An 18203-nucleotide genomic window follows, 5' to 3' on the forward strand; every position below is an offset into this window, starting at 1 on the left:
ATTTCATAGCTAGAAGAAATAATGATGACGTGCCATTAAGAATTAAAAATTGATGCTTAACTGTTACAGATAAGTCGTGTGGCGAAAGTAATTATGATATGATATCTATTGCTATTGATACAGCAGCTGATTTCATCGATATAATAGTAAAAGAATGAATGGAGGTATTCAGATATTAGAATTAAGGATAAAAGACTGACTTGAGAAGATACATTTGCTGCTGCTTTTATTAGCTAGATCGCAATTATGAGCAATTCTTTGCTGGTTATAGATGTCAGATCTGATTAATTCCATCTACTGTTTACTCTAAATTATTCGATGATTAAATTTATCCAGTATAGAGAGTTTAAGGAAGGCCCTGTATAACTCTTATAAGAGCTCAAGGCCAACATGCACCAGTTCACTAATAAACGCATGCTCTAGTAAGTAATTTTGATCTAATTTTTAATAAATCTATATTACTAAATATGAAATAAATAAATTACTATAGATGACGGTAGTCTAAGTCTAGAGGCCTTCTACTGCATTAAGCCATTAAGAATGCATTCCTTATTTATAGATTAAAGCACTAGAAGTAGTACATAAATTAAAACTCGTACTAGTAAAGTTGATGTCTAGCCTCAAAGCCATACAACATGTAACATCGCAATCAAAGGATTGACAATTATACAGTATGTAATTCGTGTTTTAAGCCTAGATAGCACTTAGGGTCGAGATTCAGCTATTTCCGAGTTTTCTGGCTTTTACAATTCGTAGCGTAAGTTTGGGTTGAATTTAGAGATTATTAATTAGTAATAAGAACACATTTACAGATATCCACACTTCTACAACTCTACAATCAATTTATATTAGAATTGTCGACGGTGAACGTATAAAAGTCACCGTCTTTTCAAATGTAGTGAGCATTCACATCGAGTGTGGTATTTTTAATTCTAACTCTACCTACGTATATACACCACAGTTGCGAGGCTTCTCGTAAATATCTCCTACGCTAGTTAGAAGAGCTACTTATCGTCAATTCAGTTGCTGCTATGCCACTCAAGTTTATTTCTTCACCACAGTTCCTGAGATACTTCAAACTCTCCTTAAATTACCGTATCCTTGCGATTAACTATCAGTCAAATTATCAGTACTTTCCTATATAATGTTAAGCAACTACTATCACTTAATAATTTCAAGTCCAAATCTAATTTTGCAATCGACTCAATATCCGGTGTTGAGTAATCTCTCGTCCTTGCTTCTATTTTGCTGGATAGGAAATCGAGTAAATGGTTTATGATCAAGCATGCGCAACTTTATTAGCTACAACAGGATTTGAATAATTCATAAGCCGGCTTGTCCAAAATAACTAATTAATTTATGCAATAGTTCTGCTTTGAATATACCAAATGTCATGATAATTTCTATCTAAATTGATCAGTCAAATGCAGAATTATCCTGTATTACTCAACCAAGTCTAGGTTGTATACAGCTGCAGAAAAGCCGATGGTAATAATAGTCTAAACTCTGCAAATGCAGTAGGTTAAATAACGACAGTTAGATTCCTGCTTGTGGGATAAAAACGAATTTATGTGATGAGAAATCGCGAAGCCGTTCAATAAAATACATGAATATATGGGATCAATTCATTGAGATAGTCTCAATGTAAGTTGATCAATCATGCTAACGATTGCCTAAAATCATCGAATACTGTAGTCTAGCCGTGGATATTGCCCGGAGATAAATGCAAACTTATGAAATTAAGCTTCTGCCATAAGCTTATCGAACATACGTACAATATAGCTTGCGATCATGGTCAATTTCTTGAAATGACGACTAAATAAAAGCTCTTGTTATGCCTCTAAATCTTAAGTTACTACCACTTCCAACCGGTTAGCTTAATCGACACTATCAACGTTAATAGGAGTTAGTGTAATTTGCTAGCCTGGATCTGAGGAAAGTTGATACCATAAATGTTAATGCAAGCTAGTGGAATTTGCTGGCTTCTGACAATACAACGGTTTGGGTACTGTGAATACAAGGTGAACCATTTGTAATTTCGCGAAAATAGGTTTACAAATAACTTTTTAACACCATGCAGCAATTTTATGTTATGTCTTTATTCGAGCACCTTTCCTACTCCATACTCTTTTTACATGTACAACAATAATTGTCTTTTTATCCATATACGGTATATCAAACGTTAGCGTACAGTTACTTTCTATTCGCAATACCTATATGAAACAGCCAATCACAATATAGTTCAGAAGAGTTTTAATGCTTAGCTGTCCTGACTGAGTAAGGTCATTCAATCTAACTTTATACTTTGATAATCCTAAAATAATAGAATGCATGAGCTGAAAGGAGGTAGTATCTATCTTACAATTTCATCTGGCAATTGTACCATGGTAGTTTACCATGGACTACAGACGACAAACCAAGACATTGAAATCCTGCTTTCTCGTAAAACGATATCAGGTGGTCATGAGTAATTAAATTGTAGTGCAGCCCAAATATAGCTTAAGATTATATACAGTATGTGTGAATATCGTGCATGACGTAATTACTAGGCTAATTAAGATAGATACACTTGTATAGGTGCTAGATCGTAGAGTGAGATTAAATATGTGAGGATTTGTATTAGTAATTGCAATACGGATTGTAAAAGTTATTAGTCATACTGTTTGGCACCTCCAGGTACGCTAGAGGTGTGATGTTAGCCTTATTAAGGTAGATAACGATTTATGTGTCACGAAGATACTCTGTACACAATTGTATATAAGCAGGAGATTTTATCTCCGAAGACAGAGTAGCCATAGATAATCTAGTCCTTGGTAGAAGACGTAATTATTGTAATAAAGTGATTTTCCTTCAAGTTGTGGAAGTCGTTGCGTTTCGATAGACACTTTATTACATAAATTAATTATCGAAATCAATGAAATATTTTCTTTGATGTAAGCTATATAGCGTTTAAGCAACATGGACGCGATACCTTTTCGCCGAAAGTTACCAGTAACACATACGGAATGAATACATAAAGTTTTCCCATCGGCTACATGCTCGTGCATGGATTGAGCTGTTAATAATTCATCATTGCATCGTGAACCATAAATAAACGCGATAGTTTTGCCATGGACTTCGTATCCTAGAAATAATTCACTTGCTACATCAAATCGATCCATTAATTGTTCAGGAGGTTCAGCTTCATCTGATGGAAAGCATTCTTGCTCTATTTGACAAACAGCTTCCATGTCTGCTTGCGTTATCGGTCGTACAATGCCATGGAATTCATTTTGTAGAGACTCCATATTTCATAACTAGAAGAAAATGATGAAGACATGAAGAGTTATAATGTCTTCCCACCATTAAACTCCGATTTCTGTGGTGTGTAAAATTATGATACGATATCTATTTCCATTAATACAGCAGTTGATTTCATCGATGCAATAGTAAAAAGAATGAGCGGAGATATTTAGACATTTGAATTAAGGATGGAAGACTGATGTGAGACGATATATTTGCTGCTGCTTTTATTAGCTAGGTTGCAGTTATCAGTAATTCTCCGCTAGTTGTAGATGTCAGATTGGATTTGTTTCCATCTATAGTTGACTATAAAGTATTAAATTTATACTGTATAGTACAGAGGTTTGAAGAAAGCCCAGTAAAGGAACTCATTGCTAACACGCTAGAATTTACTCATACACTCTCGTAAGTAATTTTGCTTTAAATTTTAATAAATCTATGTGACTAAATGTAAAAGAAATTGCTATCGATGGTGGTAACCTGAGTCTACAGGTCTTCTACTGTCAAGAAACCGTTAAATATTGTATTCTTTAGCCATAGATTACAGCTGTAGAAACACAAATTGGAACTCGTATTAATAAGGTTAATATTCAGACTCAAACCCATACAGCATGAAACATCGCAATCAAAGAATTGACAGTTATAACTAATATTTATAGGCATGAAGATTATGTGTTTACTGCTACATATTACAGTGTGTTACATTTTGATCGTGTAATAATAAGTTAATACGTACATTTAAGCCATTTAGGCTATTCGTCTACAGTGTTTATGATATAGTTGTGATATATTAATACTGTATTTGTTAAATATAGTATGTTACGAATATGCAATGATTTCTTCTTACAGAACGTTGTTACCGATCTTATTTGGTTATGGCTACGATGAATATGATAGCTTCTACACTCTACAATCTGTTTTGTACTTAAAAAGTTACGTTGTATACGTATGGAATTAATTACTATGTTTAATTACAATCTACACTTCTATATGTTATTGTGGATATTGCAATATGCAATATTTTACACTTGAAGTGCAGACAGCGCACGTCTAAAAGCCGCCATATTTTCAATCAATAAATCTATTAGTGGTAGTAATTACAATTTACAGAGCTTTGCGTATTCTCAGTTCTTTGCGTCAGTGACTAATCTAGAGTAACCCGAATCTTACATGTGGTTGATTGTATCAGCTCAAGTTAGTTCACTCACAACGTTGACTACTAAAGGAGATGATGATTAAATATCATAAAAACGATAATGGCTACTTACATTGAGGCTAGGATCGAGGATATACATTGACACAAAATGATTTGAAATCGAGATGTAAGCATCTGAAATTGTTGCATGTTACACTTAGTCGCAATAGCTAGCTAATGTTGAAGGCCGGAGTTAGCGATGTGATGGGATAACAGTACTAACCATCAATGCCAGAAATGACTTATTGTCACGAATAGGCAGGAATGATTTTACTAAAGTTAGCATCGAGGATGATAAAAAATTCTAGAAAGTACTTAGGCTGGAGATTGAGACATTTCCGAGCTTTCTTGATTTTACAATTTGTATAGGTTTGAGTGGGGATTATTATATACTCATTACAGATGTTTACACTTCTACAACTCTACCGTATAATCAGTCTATGTTAGAATTATAGACGATAAAAGTATAAAAGCCCTTTTTTTGTCAAATAGTAGTAAGCATTCAGATCTAGTGTTGTGTTTTAAACTCTAACTCTCCCATATGCATATATACGTACGCCATTACTATCTCCTACGCCAGCTAGAAGTGGTACTAACCGCCAATTCAGTTGCTGCAACTCAAATTTATTTCTTCACTACAATTCCCGATTGTGCTCTAGCTCCTGAGATACTTCAAACTTTCCTTAAAATGTTACTTCTTTGCGATCAACTATCAGCCTTATATGTTAGTAAAATCTGTAACGCTTTTCGATACAGCTTCTTTCGCAATGGTATTGTTGGATCGATATCATAAGAAATGCGCTATTTAATTACTTTATTGAAATACTGGTGATGAACTGGTCACTAACATAAAATCAGCATTTTCCTATATAGCGTAAAGCGATTGCTATCAGTACTTTCAAGTTCGAATCCCATCGCGCAATAAAGACTATCCGATGTTTCTTAATCTCTGTTTCCCTACAGTTATTTTGCGTGATTACCTCGATACTGTACTAAAACGCATCAATCATTGGTAATGAAATATGCACGACGTTTTAGCTGCAGTGGATTTGAATTATTCATGAATAGGCTGGCCTAATTAATACTAATTAATTCAATGGTTTTGCTTTAAGTATACAAAATGTCGGGATAGTCTCCATATAAATTGATCAGCCGTGTACAGAATTATCCTTTACTATACTCAATTAAACCTATGCTGTATACAGCTGCTGGAAAGCCGGTCGTGATATTATCTAAATTCTCTAAATCGGCTGGATAAATAACGACAGTTAGGTTGTGTCTGCAAGATAAGAACAAATTCTAGAGATTTACTGTTAATACGTACATCAATCGAGCACAAAATTATCCTTTAACTCATTGATACTTATAGACTGCTATAAGAATGTCAATGCTAGTAAGAGCCTAAGTCAGTGAATGCAGTAATTTAAACAAGGATAACTATGGACAATATCTGTGGGTTAAATACAGACTACGAAAATTGATTACAAACTGCTTATAAAATATATGAAAAATTGGGATTACCTCAATGTAAATTGATCAATCGGGAATGTCGATGCTAACGGTAATCTAAACTCTGCAAATGCTATAATCCAGACGTGGATAATTAGGTCGTTTGTCTATGTGATAAATGCGAACTAATAAACATGAGCTTCTTCCCTAAACTTATCGAACACACAGTAGCATGAGATAATGACCGATTCCTTTAAATTAAAAGTATTTCTAAATAGGAGCTCTTGTTATGTAGCTAAATCTAATGCTACTACCACTTCCAATAGATTGTTGGTTTAGTAAATTGACGAAATTTTATCACTCCGTTACTAATAGACCCTTGCAGTAAGACCCAAGATCGGTCACTGTCACCGACGAGTTGTCAAAATTTAGGTATAATTTATTGAGTTGTTAATCTATACAGAATCAATCCAATTATTAGCTTAGTGGAACCACAGGTATTGCCAGGCAAGTTATACTAAGCTTATAACGAGGAAAATTAAATCACTTCTTGTAGCTTAATATTATCAACCTTTTATCAGGCTTGTCCTCTTCTACTTCTATCTACAGTACGACTTTAAATACTGATATTCTCTCATCTTTAGGTTATAGTAAACCAATAGTCACTGTTAGACAAAACTGAAACCAAATTGATTAAAAAAAATTAGTCAATTTATAGTGAATCTAGATAAACATAGAATATCAGCTCATAGATAATATTATAAAATTACGCTTTTATCTATTAAAATGATGTAAGATGTCATAGATACATTAATGAATCATCAATATATTCCTAGGTAAAGTTATCTCATGATAATTATGCTACAACCGCTAGCCTCAAAGGTTATTCTGAAACAACTAGAAATAAACTTAATAAAGAGTACAGTTAGTCATTCTATAGGCTTACAATAATTTCGATTCTAACCGTATTCAATGTTTTCTATATCAAGAACTTTTTGACTTTTGATGTTTTAAATTAGTAACTGTATAAAGTATACATTTATCAATCTAGGAAAGGCAAAGATAATTTGGGAAGATGTAACAGCAATATTATAAGATCATCTGGCAATTGTACCATGAAAATTTGCCTTGGACTACGGAGGATAAACCAAGGCATTGAAATCCTGCTTTCTCATAAAATGGTATTAAATAATCGTGAGCAATCAGATTGATCACCGATATCGATGGAATAGCTTGCTTAATGTATTCTATATAATGTTTGAGCAATATAGAGGCGATACCCTGTCGTCGGAAATTGCTCGTAACACATAAAGCATGAATGCATAATGTTTTACCATTTGCTGCATGCTCATACATGGACTGAAAAGTTAATAAATTATCGTTGCTTCGCGTACCACAAATGAAAGCAACGATTTTGCCATTGATTTCGTATCCTAGAAATAAATCACTTGCCACATTAAATCGATCCATAAGTTGTGCTGGGGTAGCAGCCTCCTCTATAGGAAAGCATTCTAATTCTATTTGGCATATAGTTTCCATATCTGCTTGGATTATCGGTCGTAAGATGCCGTTGATACCATCTTGTATCGATTCCATGTTTGACATTAATATTAATGTTATTCTTAAATCAGTTTCACGAATGCCACGATTATTGCAATTCTACTATTTGTTAATAAAATTTAAGGATCAGAAAAGAGTTTAAAACATACATAACCTCGAATTAAAATAGCAAAGATTTAAAATCGTTTAAAAGTGATTCGTTCAGGCAATCGTTATCAGATGAGACTACTCATTATCACAATGTATATCAAATTTGTATGAAATATAGTGGCAGTGCCTAAGTTAATTTCTTAATATAATGCAAATACTTAGTAATGCTCTTTCTCTTTCTGGAATTCGCTTTTAATTTTTCAGCGTCCAAGCTATGAATTATCTACATACTGATATCGAGTACTGAAAAAGATGCAATATTGTCATCTAAAGAGATCGTCATATTTTAATTTAAATCTACTCTGCTACTATCTAAAATTGTATTAAGCTACTAGCTAAATCAATTTAAATTATTCTTTGTATAATCTTAAACTTCTCTACACTAATCATGTAGACGAATAATGCAAACACATAACAAAAATATAGTAATGCTGAAATATGTAGATCAGCAGGCATTCATGAGAATGCAAACCCTACCCTGAAACACTGTTTCTTAGTAGCAAAGTACAGATATTCTCCTATGGAAAGTTGCTGCCCTAAAAATTTTAACCTTAATCTTAGCAATGTAATAATATCTCACGACTCTTTCTAATTATTCCAATAATTACTTCAAATCACAAAGTAAAAGACAGAAAATGCTACTAATCAAGCATGCACAATTTTGGCTACTAGCAGAGTCGACTTAAACCATTTCGCATATAATCTAAGCATCTCTACGTTTATTATGCTCTTAATTAATGCAACTACATTAGTAAAAATATATCAATGCTGTAATATACAGACCAGCATACTATACATAAATGAGAATGCAAATCTTACCTGGAAATGCTGCTTCTTTGTGGAAAAGTACAACTACTCCCTTACGGAAAGCTATTTCTCTGTAAATTTCAATCTCAATCGTAGTAATCCAAGAAGATCTCGCAACTACTTCTAATTATTATTCTAATTATCACCACCCAATGGCAAAGGTCAAAAGTAGAATAAGTCATGAGTCAAGCATGCGCAAGTTTACTACCAACAGATTTCAATTAAATAAATTGCTTTGATGGAAATTTACGTCATAAATTATAGGATCAAGATTGTTTCGATTCATCTAATAGTAATATAAGCAATCAAGTTTTGAATGGTAGCTTGCAGTATATAGAGGCTGTCTTATTATTTTTTAGTCCAGTTCTGTTTCTAACAACGTTTCATAAACTATAGCGCTAACGGCTTGAATGTTGCTTTTTATTCGATATACAGTCGTGATTATGATAACTGTCGCCAGTCATTATCTAGTACTTTGATCTAGTGCAGATGTGCCTTTGATTTATTGCCGAATTTTTCAATTTTCCTTAGCATGGCATAAGGCTGTCCTTGTTGGGATGAGATTAGTCCTAAGGAGTGAGTTTATTTTCCCAATTGTTGAGAGTTATCTTAGAAAGAAGCCAATGGATCACATGCGTATTCAGGAAATCAATTCTCTGCGTGAAAATAGACATCATCTATTTAATAATAGAGATTATCTGCAACCTAGAAGTAGCTATCTCCAAGCGTCAGATAAAACTCATCGGTTGACAAGCAATGATATTGCTGGAGATTAACTACAATGTGATACTTATCTAAATATTTCTATGATCTATTAGAAACAACATGAATTAGCATCTGCTCAACAAAACTGTGATCGATCAGGAACGCTAGCAAGAAAGATCATGGATCAAGTTCGACTTGCTCGATATTTCCATCATCAATGGGACATACAAGCAATGAAATAGGCTTATGATGATGCATTAGATGATTATAAGCAATCATTAGCTTTGAAATTAAAATTGCCAGGAGAGAACCATGTCGATGTAGCTGAAGCTTATCATAGTATGGGAGAAGCTTATTTTCGCCAATCGAAATTAGATGATGCTTTAATTTTATATCAGAAAAGCTTAGATATTAAAATTAATATATCTGGTGATAATAATTTGAATGTTGCTCGATCCGACAATAGCATTGGCAGTGTTACAGAGATCTTAAGCTCGATGCTGCTCTATCCATGTATCAAAAGTGTCTCCCTATTGAGCTAAAATTGTTAGGGGATTGCAATTTACACGTTACAATATCTTACAACAACATTGGTAGTGTTTATCAAAATCTATCGAATTATCATCAAGCTCCATCCATGTATCAAAAATGTCTAAACATAGATTTGGAAATACTAGGCGATGATGATCTAAAAGTGACTTTATCTTATAATAATATCGGAGCTATATATACAATCTTCAAGGCAAGAATAATGATGCACTATCCATATACAAGAAATCTCTTGATATTAAACTGCAAATTCTAGGCAATAACAACTTAGATGTTGCTCGAACTTATAATAACATGAGTATTGCTTATGAAAATCAATTTATATATGATGAAGCAATTACTACGTATCAAAGGCCCTTTCTATTCAACAGAAAGCATTTGGGGGGTCGAAGTTTACATGTTGGTACATATGTTGCTACATATAAGAAGAATATCTGCTGTTCAGGTATTATTTTTAATTCCAACCCTAATGATACAAGTCGTAAGTCTTTACTACAGTGACGTCAATGTTGTAAGAAATTGCATAAAATTATTAAACAGTTTACCAGTAATTTACCATTTATGCAACGGTCTATTCCTACACCTTGGTATATTATGGCATCCTTGCTATACACATCCGTTAATAATATCAACAGATAGAATATTTCTGATGAATTTAAAGATATATTAAAAAAAAAATTGCAACATTATGCGATATGAAGATATTAAAAAATTAGCTAAGGATTTCGGATTTTTGGAAAATGATAAAGTTACGCAGTATTCTTACGTATCTGCATGACACTGGTGATATCGTATTTTGTCAGAAAGAAGGCATCAATAGAATGATTGTAACCAATATAGACTGATTGCTGCAAATATTTCGTAGTATCATTAAATTAGATCGGCATCAGTTTAAAATTGCAGAAGCGAGAGAAAGTTATAATTTAGCTCGTCGGACAGGTATTATGTCTGAAACTTGTCTTGATTATGCTATCACAGAATTTAAATTAAATCAGATAGAAAAAGAATTTGTACTACAATTGATGGAAAGTTACAATATTATCAGTAAGATTGATGACGAACATGAAGATGATGAGGCAACAGCTCTAAATCGTCTATATTTTATACCTTATTTACTTAATTCATATGCTGATGAACTCGATTTAAGTGGTTATAGCGTATCCGATTGTTTATATATTGGCTATAATAAATGCTTCGTTCCTTATATACCGAATGGAATATTTTATTGCCTGCTATCAGCGTGTCTAAAAATGTGGAATAATCGCCGTGTAAAGTTATATTACCAATGTGCTAAATTTTTCCCATTGGACGATTATTATTATGCCATCGTTAGGAAAGAAAAATCTTATATTAGCCTACAGTACTGCTATCAGGAGATAAACGATGTCGAAATTTTGAAATTGATCAGTCAGAAAGTCGAGATATCAATTCATCAAAAGCGTCCATATAATACTATCAAAGAGAAATTTTATAAAATTATGAATGAGAGAATGCCTAAGTATGCAAATTTACCGTGCCAGTTCTCTATGTTCGATGTAGCGAATGCCATCAAATGACAAATCTTAATTATCGATATCATGAAGATCGGAATATATTTCGTTGCTGTTAAGATAATTGCAATAAATTTTTCAAAAGTCAGTCGATTATTGATTGGATGCTTTATAAAAGAAAAAAAACTAACAGGTACGGATAGGATAATGCTATAGTATATTTAATTATCGTAAGATGCTTGTCGATAAACATATACTATAAAAATGGCAACTAGTTGCTTTCTGTAGAGCATCACTATTTATCAGACTGATTTTACTATGTATAAACACTCGACCTCATTAATGTAAAATATGAGTATAGCTAATTAATAAAAGTTTAATGCTACAACATATTATACCATATGTATTGGTAACGATGTACATTTTCTCCGATAGTGTGAGCAATGAATATCTACCAATATCGTGATTATTAGTCTAACCAATCTTATGAAAAGGGTAACTTACTAACATTTTAGTCGTAACTGAAAAATAATCGGTTGTACTGTATTTAAAACTATATAGGGACGCAAAACAAATTCCAACCTAGTTCAAATGGAATGGAATTTATAAACGCGGTGATGGAAAGAAATTATAAGACAATAATAAATGATTTGCCGTTAAAATCGTTAATCTACGACTTTAGAGGAATTAATTCTTAAATGATGACGATGTCGACTTATTAAATTTAATTTAATTAATCATCATAAGAAACGTAATCATGAACTTATCATCATCTTATAGCGAAAAGGAATAGATTCATTCTTAAAATTTTGCAATACTTTAAAGGAAAATGAACTGCGTTGTTTACAAAACCTTGGGAAGCAACTAAAAATGGATATAGCCAATCTCGGTACGACCATAATTCCTTAAAAAATCATTACGGCATATGCACGATGGGGAAGCCAACGCGTAACGCTAATTGCCCGGCCTGTGATTATGTAATTATGGCATATTAGGATATACAACCTAATTGCTATAAATTTATTGGATCATATTAGGCATAACATTTTCAATGCAATACATGGATATAATCAATTACTCCTTAGTAGCTGCAATGAAAACTACGAGCTAGCAAGGTTATTAATATACCCTAAACATAATTGATTACCACCGTAAATCTATTTTTTATCATTGGTACGAGCATTGTTATAAAGATTTGTTAAAAATTATAAATGACAATGATTGACTAGTCCTGGCTTAAAGCTACACGTTCGTGGGATCTTTTATTTCGCGTAATGTTCTTTCTAATCATCAATACAGATTCAGCAAAATAAAAGTTTAATCAAAGCATCTTATATCTGAATACAGCCTTAAAAAGTGTCATTTTCATCACAGTTTTTAAATTACCGAGCAATAAAGATAATAAGGACAAAGATCTATGAAAATAGTCATCAGTCCATTAATTTCAACTATCATTATGATAGAAGAGTGCTAATATTCGAAAAGAAAATCAGATATGTGCACAGCACTTATGACGAAAACTAGATGAATTTATTGGACAAATTTAAAGTTTCTTTATGTGCTGTCTGTCTTTCAATTTTATAATAAATCCAAGGAAATGTTACCTATAACATTTTTGAGATTTAAAAACTCGTGTCGGAAAATGAATTAACTATAAAAAATTGACAACGTGCTCCGAAAGTTATACGTAAAAATTGCAATTTCTGGCATTTCGGAAGCTGCTAGTCATAATCTGACAGTTATAAAGACACATGTTTTATAATATCCAAAGGATTTCTTAATTTTTTAAATAGATATCAGACAATTTGTAGCAAATAGATATCCTTTTCATTTTATCTATCGTACAACTGACAACAATAGTATACCAGTGAGTGTTTTGTTAAATTATGGAAGCTATTCATTACTAAATCACTAGTTCTTACGGCGGATTGATAAGAACTACAGACGACGATGAAAATAAGCCGTCACCATTAGATTCCGTAACAGTAAATAGCTAGTGCAATTCCAATCGCAATTATTAAGGCCAGGAGTGTTCCGTACAGAATCTATAAATTTAGTGGTAAAATAATTAATGCATTTGTAGTCAGTAAATTGTAGGATTAGACATAAATACAGATAGAATGGCATACTTTTGTTTGCAAATGATGCCTATGAACAACCGCGTGGTACGGGATATCGCTGAAGGTAACCTAAAATCGTATCATTGAATGATTAATACGCTTCAATTATTTCAAAACGAGTTGCGAGCAATAGCTTAATATGATCGATCAACATACCATAGTATACAATGGAATGTAAGTATTTGGCAACAGACGAAATATCACATTGTCAATAGCCCGACGTAGTAAGTAAACTTTACTATTGACGTGAGATCTCATCTATAACAAAAAAAAATTGTTGCATAGATATAAGTTAGAAAGCTGCTTTCGCCATCGAAGTGATTATTGAAGATGGTGATCAATATCATGAAGGAAAATAATTTTTTTGTTTGCACATTAGACGATTAGTGAAAGTTATTTAATAGCACTGTAATTATTTTTTCAGCAATTGAAAAAACGTGCGATAGAAAAGACTGCCATGTTACACAATTTGGTTGAAATACCTCATGATAGTTGTACAGTGACAGATCGCAAATGCTGTCAGTATCTCGTATTCTAGTTTCGCTGTATTGTTGAAATGATTTTTCTGATAATAAGAATGGCTTCATCAGTACAGTATCACTTAGCGACATTAGATATATATTAAAAGCAATTGTAGTACCCACCTAGATCGAATCCATTTGCAACAAGAATCCTATCTAAAACTAGGCAATCTTCAAAACCCTTTATTGATAAGCATAGAATTTGCCAAAAGTCTTCAATATAGTTAAATCCTGATGTTTACCATACTATTTTTGGCATGAGACCGTTAGAATATGAATATTATGATAAACGCATAGATACATACACAATTTAAGCCTTGTCCATAAAACGGTACAAATGCATGTGCAGCATCGCCCAATAATATGGTATGGTCGGCGTAATGGTGCGGGTCGCACTGGGAAATTGATAACATTGGCATCAAAGAATTAGCATTTATAAAATAAGCAAAGTCTTCAACGCCTATGTTGTTAGAACCTAGCTATAATACCTTAATATAAACTAGTTCATCGGCAGGATTATTTAAGACATCATGGCAAATGCTGTGACTGAAAAATGAAATGATCGGCTATTAGAAACAAGTAAGAATGTATGCTTGAAACAAAATGGAATTTACCTTCCTATCAAATCTATCACATCGGGAAAGTATGTGGCAAATAGGTCAAGGACATGCTTCTGTAATCGATAACAATTTACAATTATTTTGTGATAACAGATAAATGATATGAACATAAACTTCTTTATACAGGATATCGTACAGTAGCTGATACTATGCAATTTCAATATGCTGCACTAATTCATTAACTCATCACAGTACCTCCGTTATCAATTCTTCTTTCATGGCTAGCGGAATGAACAGCGTACAAGTGAACGATTTATCCTATCGATTGTCATGATCAATATCAGAAAATTTTATCGTTGATTCAAGTTTGATGAAGAATCAAATTCTATTTACCAAATTGGGTAATGCAATCAACATAAGGGTTTCTCTTGGCCAGATATGTAAATAGTTTGGCTCAATAGCAAACTGCGAGTAACCGAGTTTAATTTGAATAAATGTTAATATTAACCAAGAAGAAAAAAATAGGGATAATGACTAAAAAAAAGAGCTGCTATTCAAAACGTTCATTTTATGCAATTGATTCCATCCTATGCAGATGGATATTTTACCTCTCCATCCTTTCGAGGAGGAATGATGAGCTCGACATAAACATGGCCAATGTAAGATTGCAAATAGTTTAGCCTAACAACGGTTTATCCAATTTTTACGTCAGTCATAAGGCGCTTGTAACTGTCGTTAAAATAATCCATCTTACCTAGCTTCTCTCATCATACTCTGCCTAACTCTAGAGTAAGCACCATCGCAACCCAGGATTGTCTTTGCATTTATCATTATTTCACCATGCTTGACACTATAGGGGATAAAATATGTCTATTTCACCAAATCATGAACAGTAATTCTACGGAGCATCAATTTACCTATCGAATTTCAGTTCACGTCTAGAAAGCACAGCTGATTTCAGTTTATGACGGAAATGAAAGTGGATGTTTTTATATTTTTCCGCAGCTAAAATTAAAATAAGAAAAAGAATCTTTCAATGATGTCAAAATATTACACTTGACAATGCTGTACATTGAGTAGAAGGAAAAGATTTTTGCAACTGAGTAAGTTAGGAAACTGCAGTGAGTAGACTGTACGTAAGTATTGTCGAACTGATTCACAAGTTAAAAGGACTGAAAGGGATGATAGGCCCAATTAGTAATATAGCATAGTTACCAACACAAACACATCATGACAAAAATATATTCATTACAGTCATAAATTCACGTTAATGATGCATGCAACTAACCTGTAATTAGGACCTTGTTCACAGTAATACGATCAATGGATAGCAACCCCTGTGTGAGCAATAAAAAAAGACTTGAGTGGTTTCGTTTAGAATGATCGATTGGATCCAAATATGGAATTTAATGTCAATCTGCTTTCGCTACCAGTACAGTAGAGCTAGAGTTAATTGAGTCATTACGATTGCGAAAGGAAATCGTGGAAATAAAAATTGCAACAACAACAACTGATTGAATTACCGAATCGAGCTTGACAAGGGGAATGCATGCAATAATCAGTAGTTTTATTATTATTAATTTACCCTAAGCGATTATACGCTGCCTGTAGGTAGGTAATTTTATTTGTTATTCATTGTAACGAGGCCACAACAAATGTGCATTATCACTCGATGAAAACTGTATCATTCATTGAACAGTAAGAGCAATTGTGGTACTCACTTCTCCGTTGGGACTATAAGCTTGCGATGAACATTCACCATTAACGGAATGAATCATCCTTCCGTACATTGGAATTCCATAGTTGGTAACCTATTAAAAAGTTACGTAATCCCGTTATCTTTCAAAGGCAATGGCTGAAAGAACTGTTATTCCTTTTTTTGAATGTATTGTAAACTCCATTTTGATAGCTTACTTCGTCATCCAGGCCAGCATGCTTCAAAGAGAGAATACCGCGCGAAGATAAAGCAAGATTAATGCTTTTACCCCTTGTATTTTCTAATAAGCGGAAATCTAAGTCAACGGATAGTAAATTGATTATCAGTAAGAGTTGTAGGATTATTTTAAATCGTGGTCGCTGATGATCCAAGATGGATAACGAAATAGTGCCGATACGGATATGGTTTACAACAACAGCATTGCTAACTGGGTGGCACTCGCTGTAATACTACAAGTATACTAACTCATTTACAAGGCACGTCCATTATTCCGTAATAGTCATAAATTAAGAGAGAATGGCTAAACTACAGTCAACGAATGTTCTTCAATTCAAGAAAAATCATTGCCTAGGTACGATTATCTCAACGATTGCTTGATTGCAAATGGGTATTAACTTACCTTCACGCATTTCGTAGAGATCGACTTGATAGCCTCGCTTCGCCCAAAATATTGCTGCTAAACATCCGACCTGTAGTACAATCGGTTGGCAAAAAATCGTCATTAAACGGTTTTGTTAGTCCATCATTACATTCACTGTCAAGAAAATTTTGTTAGGTTTATAACACGTCGAAGTCTACATTCGAAAGGAAATTTCGGAAAGAAGGGGGGGGGGGGAAGTAGCTCTTATTTATTTATTTGGATAGTCACCGATAACGTAACTTGGATTGAATCCAAATCAGTTCATCCATCCTATTATTATCCTTGATTATTACTACAAGATTTGAAATACTGCTGACTAACGAAAAGAAAGAGGCCAAGAATGGATGTTATGATGATGATCCTGTAAATACAATCTCTAGTATGACTTGTTGCCAATGGCGTTGTAGAGGAAGATTTTATTTGCTCATCATCGTTCGTCTAGGCATCATATCACTATTGCTGCAGAATATTACTCAAGATGTCAATCTATCGGTGGTAGAGTCATGCTGGCTTGATCTTCTTTTCAAGGTTATACGATTGCAATTTTTACTGCCATCCTTTCCGCTAAGTATATTCATTATACAAGTTTAATGTGCATCCTCCTCCTCCTCCTCTTCATCATCATCGTTTTGTACTTACCAAACCTCCACCGACCACGACGATTTCATTATTCTGGCAAGCCATTTTCGATGTTTCTGCCTGGAACGATCTGATGACGGTTAAAGAGTTAACTTCGTATTTAATTGAAGTCAATCCTAGGTCTATCGGTGGATAATTTCAATGGTGGTTCAATAATGCTAATCTAATTTGTTGATATTACATGCTATTAGTTGGATTTTAGCATGGGTTGAACTTTCACCTTGGCTCTTGTTCTCGTTATGTCGTAATGCCTAAGGCCAAGCGATGACAAGCCAGTTTTCAACAAGGCCGGAAAAAAGTTTGTGTACACTCCGAAGACGATACTTGCTAATACTACCACAGTATTGAGCGTATTGTACCTGATGTTGACTCTAAGTCAATTAGTGCTTCTTATGCAATATCGAGTTTGCATTCCAATCCTCTAGACAGTGGCCACCCTACTACTGTAATCCTTCTTTCAAGGCGTGAATCAATGCATACCTAATAAGATGAGTTCGAATCGATAGGCACTCCTACTCTATCGGTAATAAGAGCTTCTTAAGCACCTTGCAGACTCGGCTGAGTAGCATCGCCATTGGCATACCCTTCTACAGTATCAAGCCTAGGTTGGCATCTTCAACAGCCGAAAGTATATCCCAACAAACATGCGAAAGAACTTGGCTTGTTTGAATAGAATAATATCCATAATACGATAATGCATTCATCATCGTAATCATTGTCCTGTCAAGATGTCAATAGAGAAAGAATTTGCTTTTATGATTCATCGATTACGAGCAGCTAATTGGATCGAATTAAATGGAGTACTCCTTGCAGGGTGCA

General features: G+C 33.6%; 3 protein-coding genes across 3 annotated transcripts; 1 reads left to right on the forward strand and 2 right to left on the reverse strand.

The window, feature by feature from the left end:
• Positions 1 to 7015: 7015 nt before the first annotated feature.
• Positions 7016 to 7522, reverse strand: TRIADDRAFT_56876 (uncharacterized protein; the record flags this gene model as incomplete). The annotated part of the gene is made up of 1 exon (XM_002113040.1): positions 7016 to 7522. One exon carries the CDS (start codon positions 7520 to 7522, stop codon positions 7016 to 7018), a length of 507 nt encoding a protein of 168 aa, XP_002113076.1.
• A 2469-nt stretch (positions 7523 to 9991) lies between these two features.
• On the forward strand, positions 9992 to 11253 carry TRIADDRAFT_56877 (uncharacterized protein; the record flags this gene model as incomplete). The annotated part of the gene is made up of 2 exons (XM_002112614.1): positions 9992 to 10142; positions 10577 to 11253. 2 exons carry the CDS (start codon positions 9992 to 9994, stop codon positions 11251 to 11253), a joined length of 828 nt encoding a protein of 275 aa, XP_002112650.1.
• A 2201-nt stretch (positions 11254 to 13454) lies between these two features.
• TRIADDRAFT_24922 (uncharacterized protein) lies at positions 13455 to 17447 on the reverse strand (the record flags this gene model as incomplete). Its single annotated transcript, XM_002113041.1, has 15 exons — positions 13455 to 13565; positions 13790 to 13872; positions 13952 to 14009; positions 14134 to 14223; positions 14317 to 14374; positions 14443 to 14501; positions 14644 to 14706; positions 14782 to 14853; positions 14997 to 15069; positions 15143 to 15238; positions 15306 to 15418; positions 16086 to 16199; positions 16303 to 16400; positions 16725 to 16794; positions 17385 to 17447. Coding segments are annotated over 15 exons (1221 nt in total), but the record flags the coding sequence as incomplete, so codon positions are not given.
• Positions 17448 to 18203: the final 756 nt, after the last annotated feature.

The sequence above is a fragment of the Trichoplax adhaerens genome, genomic scaffold (assembly GCF_000150275.1).
Source record: "Trichoplax adhaerens TRIADscaffold_5 genomic scaffold, whole genome shotgun sequence".
NCBI lineage: Eukaryota > Metazoa > Placozoa > Uniplacotomia > Trichoplacea > Trichoplacidae > Trichoplax > Trichoplax adhaerens.